The following is a 15,125-nucleotide window of genomic DNA, read 5'->3' on the forward strand; positions in this document are numbered from 1 at the left end:
CTAAACATCTTCACAGTTGCTGTTTATTATGTAATGCATAATTGCAATAATGCAACAAATAAGTAACATTTAAATCTAGCTACAGTTTTATTGACAGCTTAGTTTCTGAGATGCTGTCGCTGCCAGGGACTCGGTTGGCAGGGTGATTGCAGAGGCATTTTCAACAGACTCTCGACTCTCATCCGGCATAACTTTATCAACAACGTGTTTTTCTATTAGACCGCTTTCTCCCAAGTAGCATATGGAAAATCCATCGTACCATGCCTCCTGATCCTTCAGTACTTCCTTCAATTGCCACACCTTGTATTTCCAGAACTGGAACATCACCTTCAGGCCGGATATGCCCCTCACGCGCCACCTTATGCGCACGGTGTAATCGTCGGGATGCTTTGTAATTTTAAGAATTTTAGGTGACCCACAGTTCGAAGAATGGCAATTTGCTTAACAAAGTGGTATAGACCGACTGTGTGCTTGCCGGTAATATTGTTCTGAAATATAAGGTTTGGGCTGTATATGGAATAGGTCAGCGGTTCAACAAAGAGTTTGGGAAGCGTGGTTCGCAGAACTTCGTAGGCTCGCTCCAGATCTTCAGGCTTTCGAACATTTTCCTTCTCTTTGGCGGATGTTTGTACATTACTGTTTTCGTGAAAACTTCGTTTCGGTTGCATTACGCTACTACCTTCACATTTTAGCCAATTGTAGTTATATGATCCTGTGCAAGGAGAGTATAATCGCATTGTGGAAGCCCACTCCTGTTCTTTGGAGCCCCACAAGCTTATCAAATTGCTCTTTCTCATTGATAAAATTCCAAAATTTCGCATCATTTTGACAAGGACCATTGACGAATTTACCGGACTCTGGTAACTGTATTTCCCGTAATATGTTAAATGTTTCTTCCTTTTAAGCGTCACTCTGCCGTTCAAATATCACGTTCAAATTCTTCATCTGGTTTTACTCAGCGTTTAAATTGTGGGGTTTTTAATCTTTTCTAGACGTGCTCGTGTAGTAACCAAGTTTATTTGGAATCGAAAAATCATATGGTCATATGTATATCGATATAAATATTTTGTACAATAAAAGTGTGAGGTGATGTGATAGTTTTTTTGGGATATCTCAACGGAACTTTCTGAACTCGGAGACAGTTAACACTATTTTTTTTTTTGTAGTTTCAGTGATCCAACGTCGTTAGAATCATAGTTGGATAATGGAAATAAGTATCCATATTTTTATGTGATATACTTCAAGACCACTCTAGTCTAAATTATTGTCGCACCAGTCGAAAAGCTGTTGAACTATTTGTGCCAAAACGTTCCACCCAGTTGTGGTAGAGTAATACCTAACAAAAATAGATCCAAAGAAAATTCATGTCGACCAGAAATACCTAGATTTTTCAAATCACAACGTTCCCCTCGTTTTTTTTTGGTTTTAAATCATCTCAAGGATGATCGGAATTTTGATCGTAGCACTGTAGCCACATTGATCAGATACTGGTGATGTAGTTTGGCGAGTTTGACAGGTCGGTATATAAAAACTAGAGGAAAATTACTTAACTGTTTTAGAAAATAAACTGAAATTACTTTATAGCATGATGAAGAAAAAAGGGGTCAAAAGTTTAAGTCAGCAGTTTTGATGAAGATTGCCAGCTCTCTGAGATGTAGCGGCTCTTTTTTGATTAATAATTGATATAAATTGTTATAATATTTAAAGATTTTGAATTTCCTTCTGAGCCCGGCATATCTTTGGCAATCGAAGATCAGGTGTTCGGCATATTCAGTTACATTGCACGTTTCGCAGATATTTGAGTCAATTGCTTTGATTCTGTGTAGGAAGACTTTGTCGTATGTGTGTCCCGTCATAAGTCTGTTAATGGTCTTGATGCTTTTAGCATTCCATTTAAGAGAAAAATGCCAGGGTTTACTGGGTATGTCTGGAAATATGTCTATGAGGCTGGATCCCTTCGTCCTACACTTCGTCCTGTAGTCCTCATTCCATTTGTATACTAAAAAGTTCCTAATTTCTCTTTGAGCCTCCTTGTAGCTGTATTTTATATTTATTGTAAACCCCTCACTTGTAGCAGCCTTTGCTGCTATGTCAGTCTTTTCGTTGATGTCCACACTTTTGTGACCAGGGACCCATAGAATGTCAAGTTTCTGAATGTCTGATTGGTTAATTATGTTGTGAATATCATTCACTAGGTACGAGTCTGTGTTCTTATTTTTAATTAAATTAATAGCTAGTAATATTCGACGGAATATCAAAATCGAAAATATTGTTTCGAATCCTTGACGGAGAACAATTAACCTATTATAAGCCAAAGGGCCGAAAATAATGAAATTTTAATCATTTTAGCGCAGTTCAGGTGAAAGTTAGCGTTGTTATTTTTAATTTCAGATGAAAGATGGCCTGAATATACAAGAAGAATTTACAATCGTTAATATTTTCTGACATTTACCTGAAGAAGGTGAACTATTTAAATAGAGGGGGCTTAAGTGGGCTAAATTCGTTCTTTCATCATAACGAGACGCTATATTGTTGTTGGAAAAAAAAACAGCAATCGCCGTAGCAAGAAAATAAGTCAATTATTTAAAACAAAACAGTCAAGTAGAAAATTGATTAATTTATTGGATAAAATTATGTGGGCAGGACTGAGAGATCTACCTAGCTAGTAATATTCGACGGAATATCAAATATCAAATATCAATACAATAGAACTTGAATTCGTCGGTATATCTATGGTATATTTGGGTTTATTTCTGATGGTCGGACATTATATTTTAACAATAAATCCGCGGCACACTTTTGTTTAGCTTCCGAATAAATATATTATTAAGTGAAATGGAGGCTATTTTAAATACGCAGTTTCAGCAGCTGGAAGATATCATCGGGGAAATATTAAAAGTAAAAAAAAGCGTAAGTGTTAACAAGCTGCAAAGTCGTTGGTTCCTTATTTTCATTATTTTTGTATGCAGGGTTAGAACTCAGACACATTGCGAACTGCGGCGGCATTGAAATTTGTTGCATTAAAGCATGCAAATCGAGAAGTTAAACAGAAAATAAAGTCTGGACGGGATAACTTACACTTGGAAAAATGTAAAGTGGACATAAGTCGGTTGCAATTGCAAAATCTTCTGTACGAAGTGAGCCACTTGAAAAAGGACATCGTGCGTGGCGAGAAATTCCAGAGTCGTGACTCCAAGTTGGTCCTGCTCTCAGACACTGAGTATTTTACCAAATTGCCGGGAATTGAAGATAGTAAAGTGAAACCAAAATCGGAGCACTACAAGCATTTGCAGCGCTTAGAGTGTGAACTGCGTTTAAGGAAAGACCTGGATGAACAGAAAAGCTCATTGAAGAACTCCAAAAAGGAGCTGCAACAAGATAATCTTAAACAACATAATAGGTACGTTTCATTCGCGCCAGCTCTACGCACCCTAAAGAGTGCTACGAAACCGCAGCATGATGCACTGCAGCCTTCTCTTGATGTTGAATGGAAGCTTAGTGCTGTGGTCAAATATCTGCCCAAGCCTCTTTATATATTATTCATCAACCTGCAATGCCTTCAACGTGCGAGCGATGAGCCATCATTCAATGTTGAAGTGGTAGGATATAAAAGTGAAGCTCAGATGCAGGAGTTGACAAACCTAAAGCAAAACCCAAAAGCAAGGCGCGACTACTCTGAAAGGGACATTGAATTGTCGGGAAAGCCTGAGGAAAATCCTTTGAACAAAGAATTAAGTCCTCATCCTCTGCACATTCGCATCACGGTAAGATTAAACCAAAACATACGACTATAGAAAAATACCTTAACGTTTGAACGGTCTCTAGCTTGGCTCTGCTGGCTCGATTCAACTGGTGTTGATTATTCGCTATTTCGAACAAATTAAATGTGCGACAGCATGGCCCCAATTGAGCATTTCCAATAATACAAACCATCAAGGGTAAGTTTTAGCGAGTGAATTGCTTTAGCAGCAACTATATTTTAAAACATTTTCATGTTTTTAGGGATACTAATTTCGTTCAGCATCTCCTTCGGCATTTGGTTGCAAACGATTTGGGAAATGAAATACCTATACCCGGTATTCAATACGATGTAAGACAAGCAACAAGCTATAATTTTCCTATATATATGTATGAATCATAAAATTATATATTTGCGTTAGTTACAGAATAAGGATCTGACACCAGAGGAATGTATACAATATCTGGAGTCTAAGGACTTTGGAAAAGCATACTGTTGGTTACGAAGTATATGCTCTATACCAACAGTCAACAGCTCGAAGTTGTATAAGCATGAGCTGAACTTGAATAAAAGCATGCGGGAGACCATAGCTCGCATTACACGGCGCTGGAACTATTGGTTAAATCTAAGTCAGCAAATACGTGGTCTGACTAACAAGGACATCGATTTGTATGCACTAAAAGAAAATGTCTATCCTGCGGCCTTGTCTTGCAGCCTAGTGCAGTGGACGGCGATCACTCTCGAGGAATTCCTAGCCCAAAATTCAGACGTACTAAACATTTCTCCGGATGATAAGGGCATAACATACAATTCCTATCGTGCTGTGATTGTTCATGGCTCTGCCAAAATGGAGTGTTTCATTCGAATACCGAGTAATTATCCATTGGAAATGCCACTCTGGATATTGAGTGTGCATTGGAACGGTCGCCGTACATCGCAGAATAATGCAGCTATCAAGGTTAGTTTGTTCAGACTTCCATGCGTTATATATAAGCTTATTTTGATACCATTTTGTAGATGATGGAGTACTGGACCAACTCATTGCAACCCCAACAGCTGGATGCAAATTATCGTATTCTGTACGCTCAGCTTTTCCGAACTCTTTATAGTTTTGACATCTTTCTGGAGACAGAAGGCTCAATGCAGACGACTATAGAATACACCAAGGAAAAGCCTTATATAAGTGCATTTGCAAAACGATGCCGATTGCGTCCATATAAATACATAAAAAAGGGTTCCGTACACGCATTCAAACAATAAGGACCTAAAAACAAATATAAGAATATGGTTTTGTAAAAAAAAATCAAAAGCAGTTACTAAACATCTTCACAGTTGCTGTTTATTATGTAATGCATAATTGCAATAATGCAATAAATAAGTAACATTTAAATCTAGCTACAGTTTTATTGACAGCTTAGTTTCTGAGATGCTGTCGCTGCCAGGGACTCGGTTGGCAGGGTGATTGCAGAGGCATTTTCAACAGACTCTCGACTCTCATCCGGCATAACTTTATCAACAACGTGTTTTTCTATTAGACCGCTTTCTCCCAAGTAGCATATGGAAAATCCATCGTACCATGCCTCCTGATCCTTCAGTACTTCCTTCAATTGCCACACCTTGTATTTCCATAACTGGAACATCACCTTCAGGCCGGATATGCCCCTCACGCGCCACCTTATGCGCACGGTGTAATCGTCGGGATGCTTTGTAATTTTAAGAACCTCAAACTTAACGTAGGCGTACTTTAGGTGACCCACAGTTCGAAGAATGGCAATTTGCTTAACAAAGTGGTATAGACCGACTGTGTGCTTGCCGGTAATATTGTTCTGAAATATAAGGTTTGGGCTGTATATGGAATAGGTCAGCGGTTCAACAAAGAGTTTGGGAAGCGTGGTTCGCAGAACTTCGTAGGCTCGCTCCAGATCTTCAGGCTTTCGAACATTTTCCTTCTCTTTGGCGGATGTTTGTACATTACTGTTTTCGTGAAAACTTCGTTTCGGTTGCATTACGCTACTACCTTCACATTTTAGCCAATTGTAGTTATATGATCCTGTGCAAGGAGAGTATAATCGCATTGTGGAAGCCCACTCCTGTTCTTTGGAGCCCCACAAGCTTATCAAATTGCTCTTTCTCATTGATAAAATTCCAAAATTTCGCATCATTTTGACAAGGACCATTGACGAATTTACCGGACTCTGGTAACTGTATTTCCCGTAATATGTTAAATGTTTCTTCCTTTTAAGCGTCACTCTGCCGTTCAAATATCACGTTCAAATTCTTCATCTGGTTTTACTCAGCGTTTAAATTGTGGGGTTTTTAATCTTTTCTAGACGTGCTCGTGTTGTAACCAAGTTTATTTGGAATCGAAAAATCATATGGTCATATGTATATCGATATAAATATTTTGTACAATAAAAGTGTGAGGTGATGTGATAGTTTTTTTGGGATATCTCAACGGAACTTTCTGAACTCGGAGACAGTTTACACTATTTTTTTTTTTGTAGTTTCAGTGATCCAACGTCGTTAGAATCATAGTTGGATAATGGAAATAAGTATCCATATTTTTATGTGATATTTCCCGTATGCGACTATACTTCAAGACCACTCTAGTCTAAATTATTGTCGCACCAGTCGAAAAGCTGTTGAACTATTTATGCCAAAACGTTCCACCCAGTTGTGGTAGAGTAATATCTAACAAAAATAGATCCAAAGAAAATTCATGTCGACCAGAAATACCTAGATTTTTCAAATCACAACGTTCCCCCTCGTTTTTTTTTGGTTTTAAATCATCTCAAGGATGATCGGAATTTTGATCGTAGCACTGTAGCCACATTGATCAGATACTGGTGATGTAGTTTGGCGAGTTTGACAGGTCGGTATATAAAAACTAGAGGAAAATTACTTAACTGTTTTAGAAAATAAACTGAAATTACTTTATAGCATGATGAAGAAAAAAGGGGTCAAAAGTTTAAGTCAGCAGTTTTGATGAAGATTGCCAGCTCTCTGAGATGTAGCGGCTCTTTTTTGATTAATAATTGATATAAATTGTTATAATATTTAAAGATTTTGAATTTCCTTCTGAGCTCGGCATATCTTTGGCAATCGAAGATCAGGTGTTCGGCATATTCAGTTACATTGCACGTTTCGCAGATATTTGAGTCAATTGCTTTGATTCTGTGTAGGAAGACTTTGTCGTATGTGTGTCCCGTCATAAGTCTGTTAATGGTCTTGATGCTTTTAGCATTCCATTTAAGAGAAAAATGCCAGGGTTTACTGGGTATGTCTGGAAATATGTCTATGAGGCTGGATCCCTTCGTCCTACACTTCGTCCTGTAGTCCTCATTCCATTTGTATACTAAAAAGTTCCTAATTTCTCTTTGAGCCTCCTTGTAGCTGTATTTTATATTTATTGTAAACCCCTCACTTGTAGCAGCCTTTGCTGCTATGTCAGTCTTTTCGTTGATGGCCACACTTTTGTGACCAGGGACCCATAGAATGTCAAGTTTCTGAATGTCTGATTGGTTAATTATGTTGTGAATATCATTCACTAGGTACGAGTCTGTGTTCTTATTTTTAATTAAATTAATAGCTAGTAATATTCGACGGAATAACAAAATCGAAAATATTGTTTTGAATCCTTTACGGAGAACAATTAACCTATTATAAGCCAAGGGGCCGAAAATAATGAAATTTTAATCATTTTAGCGCAGTTCAGGTGAAAGTTAGCGTTGTTATTTTTAGTTTCAGATGAAAGATGGCCTGAATCTACAAGAAGAATTTACAATCGTTAATATTTTCTGCCATTTACCTGAAGAAGGTGAACTATTTAAATAGAGGGGGCTTAAGTGGGCTAAATTCGTTTTTTCATCATAACGAGACGCTATATTGTTGTTGGAAAAAAAAACAGCAATCGCCGTAGCAAGAAAATAAGTCAAGTATTTAAAACAAACCAGTCAAGTAGAAAATTGATTAATTTATTGGATAAAATTATGTGGGCAGGACTGAGAGATCTACCTAGCTAGTAATATTCGACGGAATATTAAAAACGGGGAATAGTACAATAGAACTTGAATTCGTCGGTATATCTATGGTATATTTGGGTTTATTTCTGATGGTCGGACATTATATTTTAACAATAAATCCGCGGCACACTTTTGTTTAGCTTCCGAATAAATATATTATTAAGTGAAATGGAGGCTATTTTAAATACGCAGTTTCAGCAGCTGGAAGATATCACCGGGGAAATATTAAAAGTAAAAAAAAGCGTAAGTGTTAACAAGCTGCAAAGTCGTTGGTTCCTTATTTTCATTATTTTTGTATGCAGGGGCAGAACTCAGACACATTGCGAACTGCGGCGGCATTGAAATTTGTTGCATTAAAGCATGCAAATCGAGAAGTTAAACAGAAAATAAAGTCTGGACGGGATAACTTACACTTGGAAAAATGTAAAGTGGACATAAGTCGGTTGCAATTGCAAAATCTTCTGTACGAAGTGAGCCACTTGAAAAAGGACATCGTGCGTGGCGAGAAATTCCAGAGTCGTGACTCCAAGTTGGTCCTGCTCTCAGACACTGAGTATTTTACCAAATTGCCGGGAATTGAAGATAGTAAAGTGAAACCAGAATCGGAGCACTACAAGCATTTGCAGCGCTTAGAGTGTGAACTGCGTTTAAGGAAAGACCTGGATGAACAGAAAAGCTCATTGAAGAACTCCAAAAAGGAGCTGCAACAAGATAATCTTAAACAACATAATAGGTACGTTTCATTCGCGCCAGCTCTACGCACCCTAAAGAGTGCTACGAAACCGCTGCATGATGCACTGCAGCTTTCTCTTGATGTTGAATGGAAGCTTAGTGCTGTGGTCAAATATCTGCCCAAGCCTCTTTATATATTATTCATCAACCTGCAATGACTTCAACGTGCGAGCGATGAGCCATCATTCAATGTTGAAGTGGTAGGATATGAAAGTGAAGCTCAGATGCAGGAGTTGACAAACCTAAAGCAAAACCCAAAAGCAAGGCGCGACTACTCTGAAAGGGACATTGAATTGTCGGGAAAGCCTGAGGAAAATCCTTTGAACAAAGAATTAAGTCCTCATCCTCTGCACATTCGCATCACGGTAAGATTAAACCAAAACATACGACTATAGAAAAATACCTTAACGTTTGAACGGTCTCTAGCTTGGCTCTGCTGGCTCGATTCAACTGGTGTTGATTATTCGCTATTTCGAACAAATTAAATGTGCGACAGCATGGCCCCAATTGAGCATTTCCAATAATACAAACCATCAAGGGTAAGTTTTAGCGAGTGAATTGCTTTAGCAGCAACTATATTTTAAAACATTTTCATGTTTTTAGGGATACTAATTTCGTTCAGCATCTCCTTCGGCATTTGTTTGCAAACGATTTGGGTAATGAAATACCTATACCCGGTATTCAATACGATGTAAGACAAGCAACAAGCTATAATTTTCCTATATATATGTATGAATCATAAAATTATATATTTGCGTTAGTTACAGAATAAGGATCTGACACCAGAGGAATGTATACAATATCTGGAGTCTAAGGACTTTGGAAAAGCATACTGTTGGTTACAAAGTATATGCTCTATACCAACAGTCAACAGCTCGATGTTGTATAAGCATGAGCTGAACTTGAATAAAAGCATGCGGGAGACCATAGCTCGCATTACACGGCGCTGGAACTATTGGTTAAATCTAAGTCAGCAAATACGTGGTCTGACTAACAAGGACATCGATTTGTATGCACTAAAAGAAAATGTCTATCCTGCGGCCTTGTCTTGCAGCCTAGTGCAGTGGACGGCGATCACTCTCGAGGAATTCCTAGCCCAAAATTCAGACGTACTAAACATTTCTCCGGATGATAAGGGCATAACATACAATTCCTATCGTGCTGTGATTGTTCGTGGCTCTGCCAAAATGGAGTGTTTCATTCGAATACCGAGTAATTATCCATTGGAAATGCCACTCTGGATATTGAGTGTGCATTGGAACGGTCGCCGTACATCGCAGAATAATGCAGCTATCAAGGTTAGTTTGTTCAGACTTCCATGCGTTATTTTTTTTGTGTGGACGTTGACATGCAATGACTGCATCTTTCAAGAGGCGATGCAGTTACTGCACCGTCAAGTGGCCCGTGTGACACCAGCAGAAGGCTGTTACGCGCGGATCCCAGGCAAAACGCAGCCCTCCTCCCGCCCAACCGACCGAGGGGCGCTGCCGCATGACGCGCGGTGCGTAGCCGAACCAAACGCGAACATGCAAGAAAGATAGCTATTAGACTAACATTCGAGGAAAATTAGTACTAAACTTACTAAGAAACTAAGCATGCAATCAAAGTACAAATACCACTACAGTTACTAATTAATAGAAAGGTGTGTAAGGATTAATAATTTATTAAGAGGAAGAGAATTAGTGGTGGATATAATATGGTAGAGGGAATTATAATCCGAGCATAAGACCCTAAACGGTTCATGCAAGGAATAATTCGATCTACAAAGTGGAAGGAACAACGGTATAAAATTTCTAGTCAGTCTAATAGGAATCGTGAAGTTTATGTGGCTCAACAGATCAGGGCTGTCTATGTCACCCCTGATCAAGTTGTGCATAAATATCACACCAAGCATTTTTCTACGGTTAACTAAGGATGGGAGGTTTACTAATAGTAGTCTACTAGAGTAAGATGGGAGTCTTACACCCGCATCCCAGTTAAGGCCCCGCAGAGCAAAGAGTAAAAAGTTTTTCTGTACTGATTCTATACGGTCCTGGTGTACTTTGTACTGAGGGCACCATACACAGGAGCCGTATTCTAAGATCGGACGAACAAGCGAGGTATAGAGAGTCTTTGTTATATAGGGGTCGTCAAATTCCTTTGACCACCTCTTTATAAACCCAAGCACGCCCATGGCCTTATTTACCATGGTAGAAATGTGTTCGGAAAACTTTAACTTGGGGTCTAACATAACACCCAGATCATCCACCAGGGTAATTCTCTCAAGAGAACCACCAAATAGGGTGTAGGGAGCCAACAAAGGGCTAGAACGATGAAATGTCATAACTTTGCATTTCGAGGCATTAAGGTGTAACAAGTTTGCACAACACCATGACTAAAAGATATTGAGATCGGATTGCAAGCGAGAATGAAATGAAATGTCCTTGTACTGGACACAGAGTTTAACATCATCCGCATACATAAGTACTCGAGAGTATGTTAATACTGAAGGTAAGTCATTAATAAAGAGTGTGAAGAGTAAGGGGCCTAGATGGCTGCCTTGTGGTACTCCCGAAGAAACCTTTACTGGGAAAGAGAGGGAGTTTTTCAAGAGGACTCTTTGAGACCTAGAACAAAGATAGCTAGAAATCCATCTCAGGAGGTTGGGCGGAAACCCTAAAAGGTCAAGTTTATGCGCTAAAAGGGAATGGTTTACAGAGTCGAATGCTTTACTAAAGTCGGTGTAAATAACATCCGTCTGTAAGTTACCTTGAAAGCCTTTAATAATGAAAGAGGTAAACTCTAACAAGTTCGTGGTGGTTGATCGCCGCCTTATAAATCCATGCTGAGTTGGAGATATAAGTGACTTGCAGAGATGTTGCAAGTGCGGAGTTAAAACCTTCTCAAACATTTTAGGAATAGCGGATAACTTTGCTATACCTCTATAATTTTTTGCATCAGACTTGCTACCTTTTTTATGGAGAGGAATTATAAACGATTCCTTCCAGATCGGGGGGAAGCAAGAAGAATCAATGGATAGGGTGAATAGTTTAAGCAAAGGTCCACACAGAGCCTCGGCACAGTACCTGAGTACACAACATGGAACCCCGTCTGGACCCGGTGAAAACACCGGCTTAACTAGTCGAAGATCATGAAGTAGGGAACATTCATTTAACAAGGGACTGAAAATGCCGTTCGACCTCGGTAAACCGTATGGGTACGGATGACCAGAGTAGCTTTCCTCAGAATAGGTGGTTTGGAAGAATTGGGCAAAAAGATCGGCAATTGCCTGATCATTATTTGCCGACGTATTACAAAATGATAGCGAAGATGGGTGTGCGGACGTTCTACGCTTACTGTTTACGAAGCTGTAAAACTGTTTAGGGTCCTGAGAAAAACGTATCCTGCATCGAGATAGGTAGTTCTTATAGCATTGAGCATTAAGAACTGAAAAGTTTGACCGAGCTAATACATAGCGAGAGTGAGAAGTAGGAGAACCCACTTCTTGAAATTTTTTATAAAGTCTTGATTTTAAGTTTTTTAGACTGGATAACTCTTTGGTAAACCAAGGGGGTTTTCCAGATCTAGTCGGACAAGAAAACGGGACACAAGAATCGAAAAATGTGCCAAGGCATTGTAAAAAATGTTTGTGCCTTTTATGATATCAATCCCTAATGAGGTTATTAAGCTTCGCAAACTCGGCTTTACGAAAGCAGCGGACACGTTCGGGCAGCCTAGTCGACCGATCCAATACAATTGGTCCTATATCTAGCGACACCTCGAAAGTAGGGTGGTAGGCGTCTTCAGGTATAGTGAGCGGAAGGGCTCGGGTTAACAACACTATGGTCGGATCCAATACAAAGCACAGATCAAGCAATCGACCCAAGGAATTTTTCACATGGTTGACTTGAGACAGGGATAGTTCAAGCAAGCCGTCAACAAAGTCATGTCGTGACATGGGCACTAGGATACTAGACTCGTTTACCGAAGACCAAACAGTTCCTGGCAAGTTGAAGTCACCAAGAACTATCATACGATCTTTATCAGATAGCGAGGAAGAAACAGCGGTTAAAGCGGACAAGTGCTGCTCATAAATTGAAATATCCGAAGAAGGTGGGATATACGAGCAAGTAATGAATATAGCGAAAGCGGGAAGAATCAGTTTTACACACAGGAATTCCAGTTCCTGTTGAACTTGGACTGTGAAGTGTTCCGACGTGAAGTAAGAGTCCACTGCAATTAGACCCCCCCCTGCCCGTCGAGACGAACGGTCCTTTCTAAAAGTTGTGTACCGACCTGCCAAAACCTCGGAACTAAGAATGTCCGGCTTTAACCAGGTTTCAGTAAACACAATAACGTGGGAAGCAAATGCAACACTATCCCGGAAAAGAATGCTGAGCTTACTACGCAAGCCTCTTATATTCTGATAGGTTACTAAAAGAGAAGTTAGTTTTTTGGAAAGGTGGAAGCAAGACGGGAAGTTGAGGAAGAGGAAGTTGAGGTTGAGGGTGGCACACTGGAAAGGTTTGGAAGGGATATGGGGGGCCTATTCTTCTTCTTAGCCTTAAACTCCTTCACCACCAAATGCTCCGGCCAAAATTTGGCGGAGCAAATGGTGTCAAATTGAGTTGGGGAGATGCTTATCTTAAACGAGGCTATCTCCCTGGCATAAGAGAAGTTAAATTTCTCCACCTTTAAACCCACGGCTTTTATTTTGCTTTGAATAAAAGCAATTACATCATTAGATGTGAGGTCAGGGGCCAGCCGTGAAACAAAAACTTGTCGTTTTGGTGGGACTCCCACCAGTGGTTTAGTCACCACAGGCATAGTACCTGTGGTGGCAATATCCGGAGGTCCGGAACGTCTATTTACTGGTGGGATCGGTATAGACGGGACAACTAGCGAACTTGCGGACACCACGGACACGGACGCTGCAGACGTACTTGGCTGCACATTCTCCGAGGCGATGAATTCGGCTACCGAATCTGCGTCGCCAGCAGCTGTCGTTGCCCTTGGAGTGGCAAACGAGATCAACTGCTGCACACTTGGAGTGGTCGGAGTCAGTTTTTCGGCGGCGCACGGCTGAGTGACGGTTGGCAATTGCAGATCCCGCGGAGTGACCTTTTTGCGCCTCGGAGACTCATTCAGCAGTTTTAAACCGCTAAACTGAGCCTCCATGGCTAGGAGCCGATCGTATTGGTTTTTAAAACCAACGGTCAGCTCCTTAAAGCCACTCCGCGTCTGCCTCATGAAAGCCACCATGTCTTTCTCCACCGCACGGCATGCCTCGAAACTGTAATGCAAGCCATTACGTTTGGCTATAGCATCACTCACGAGGCCAGAAAATCCAGGGCATTTTGCGTGCACTACGCTGTCGCAGAGCCAGCAGGGAACATTCGGCTGATCGTGGGTGATCTGCTTCTTACAGCTTTTTTTGGCACAGACCACAGCGTATTTCATTTTATTTTATTATTTATTTATATATATACTATTATTTGCAAAACAAATTGGTATCAGACCAATGTGCCAGACAACGCTCAAAGCGGAATTGGTAAAAAAAAGAGAGCAGAGTGGAGAGCGGTTATAGCGAGAGCTACTAAGCAGAGAGCGCTATTGCTCAGAAAGTTTAAAGAGCGAGAGAGAAAGAACAGTTATTGAAGTTGAGGTTATAGCGAGAGAGTGATAAAACAACAAAAGCTACCAGACGAGAGCGGACTGCAATGCAATGTAATGCGTACTCACTCACTGCAACAACACAAACACAAGCACAAGCACAAGCCGACGCCGAAAAATAAAAAGTTAAATAATGTTTTAACACAAATCAAAAGGCATGCACTCGCGCAACAGAATAGGTTTCCGGATTGTTGTCTGGTTAGGAAGTATAATTAGAATTTAGCCAGGAAAACACCGGCTGTTTATTCAAAACAAAAGGAAAAAATGCGGAGCGCAAAACAAAAACACGTCTGATCACTACGAAAGATACGAAAGATATATATAAGCTAATTTTGATACCATTTTGTAGATGATGGAGTACTGGACCAACTCATTGCAACCCCAACAGCTGGATGCAAATTATCGTATTCTGTACGCTCAGCTTTTCCGAACTATTTATAGTTTTGACATCTTTCTGGAGACAGAAGGCTCAATGCAGACGACTAAAGAATACACCAAGGAAAAGCCTTATATAAGTGCATTTGCAAAACGATTGCGTCCATAAAAATACATAAAAAAGGGTTCCGGACACGCATTCAAACAATAAGGACCTAAAAACAAATATAAGAATATGGTTTTGTAAAAAAAAAATCAAAAGCAGTTACTAAACATCTTCACAGTTGCTGTTTATTATGTAATGCATAATTGCAATAATGCAATAAATAAGTAACATTTAAATCTAGCTACAGTTTTATTGACAGCTTAGTTTCTGAGATGCTGTCGCTGCCAGGGACTCGGTTGGCAGGGTGATTGCAGAGGCATTTTCAACAGACTCTCGACTCTCATCCGGCATAACTTTATCAACAACGTGTTTTTCTATTAGACCGCTTTCTTCCAAGTAGCATATGGAAAATCCATCGTACCATGACTCCTGATCCTTCAGTACTTCCTTCAATTGCCACACCTTGTATTTCCAGAACTGGAACATCACCTTCAGGCCG

The 15,125-nt window shown here is 40.0% G+C and overlaps 2 protein-coding genes and 1 pseudogene across 3 annotated transcripts; 2 read left to right on the forward strand and 1 right to left on the reverse strand.

Annotated features, from left to right (window-relative positions):
- Window position 1: 1 nt before the first annotated feature.
- On the reverse strand, window positions 2-6,179 carry LOC117190340 (uncharacterized protein C6orf136 homolog). 2 transcript variants are annotated; one of them, XM_033395421.1, is made up of 2 exons: window positions 5,452-6,165; window positions 2-396 (listed from the first exon to the last, which is right to left on the reverse strand). In XM_033395421.1, the coding sequence occupies exons 1-2, from the start codon at window positions 5,914-5,916 to the stop codon at window positions 88-90; spliced, it is 774 nt and encodes a 257-aa protein (XP_033251312.1). In that variant the 5' UTR covers window positions 5,917-6,165; the 3' UTR covers window positions 2-87. The 2 variants fall into 2 exon arrangements, with proteins under 2 accessions (XP_033251312.1, XP_033251311.1); XM_033395420.1 differs by lacking the exon at window positions 2-396 and having other exon boundaries at window positions 5,052-6,179.
- LOC117190335 (THO complex subunit 5-like) lies at window positions 2,977-5,042 on the forward strand. Its single transcript, XM_033395415.1, has 5 exons — window positions 2,977-3,764; window positions 3,826-3,938; window positions 4,003-4,090; window positions 4,167-4,697; window positions 4,757-5,042. Exons 1-5 carry the CDS (start codon window positions 3,624-3,626, stop codon window positions 4,997-4,999), a joined length of 1,116 nt encoding a protein of 371 aa, XP_033251306.1. The 5' UTR covers window positions 2,977-3,623; the 3' UTR covers window positions 5,000-5,042.
- A 1,466-nt stretch (window positions 6,180-7,645) lies between the features above and the next one.
- LOC117190325 lies at window positions 7,646-14,866 on the forward strand (annotated as a pseudogene).
- Window positions 14,867-15,125: the final 259 nt, after the last annotated feature.

This window comes from Drosophila miranda, assembly GCF_003369915.1.
Source record: "Drosophila miranda strain MSH22 chromosome Y unlocalized genomic scaffold, D.miranda_PacBio2.1 Contig_Y1_pilon, whole genome shotgun sequence".
In the NCBI taxonomy this organism is placed as follows: domain Eukaryota; kingdom Metazoa; phylum Arthropoda; class Insecta; order Diptera; family Drosophilidae; genus Drosophila; species Drosophila miranda.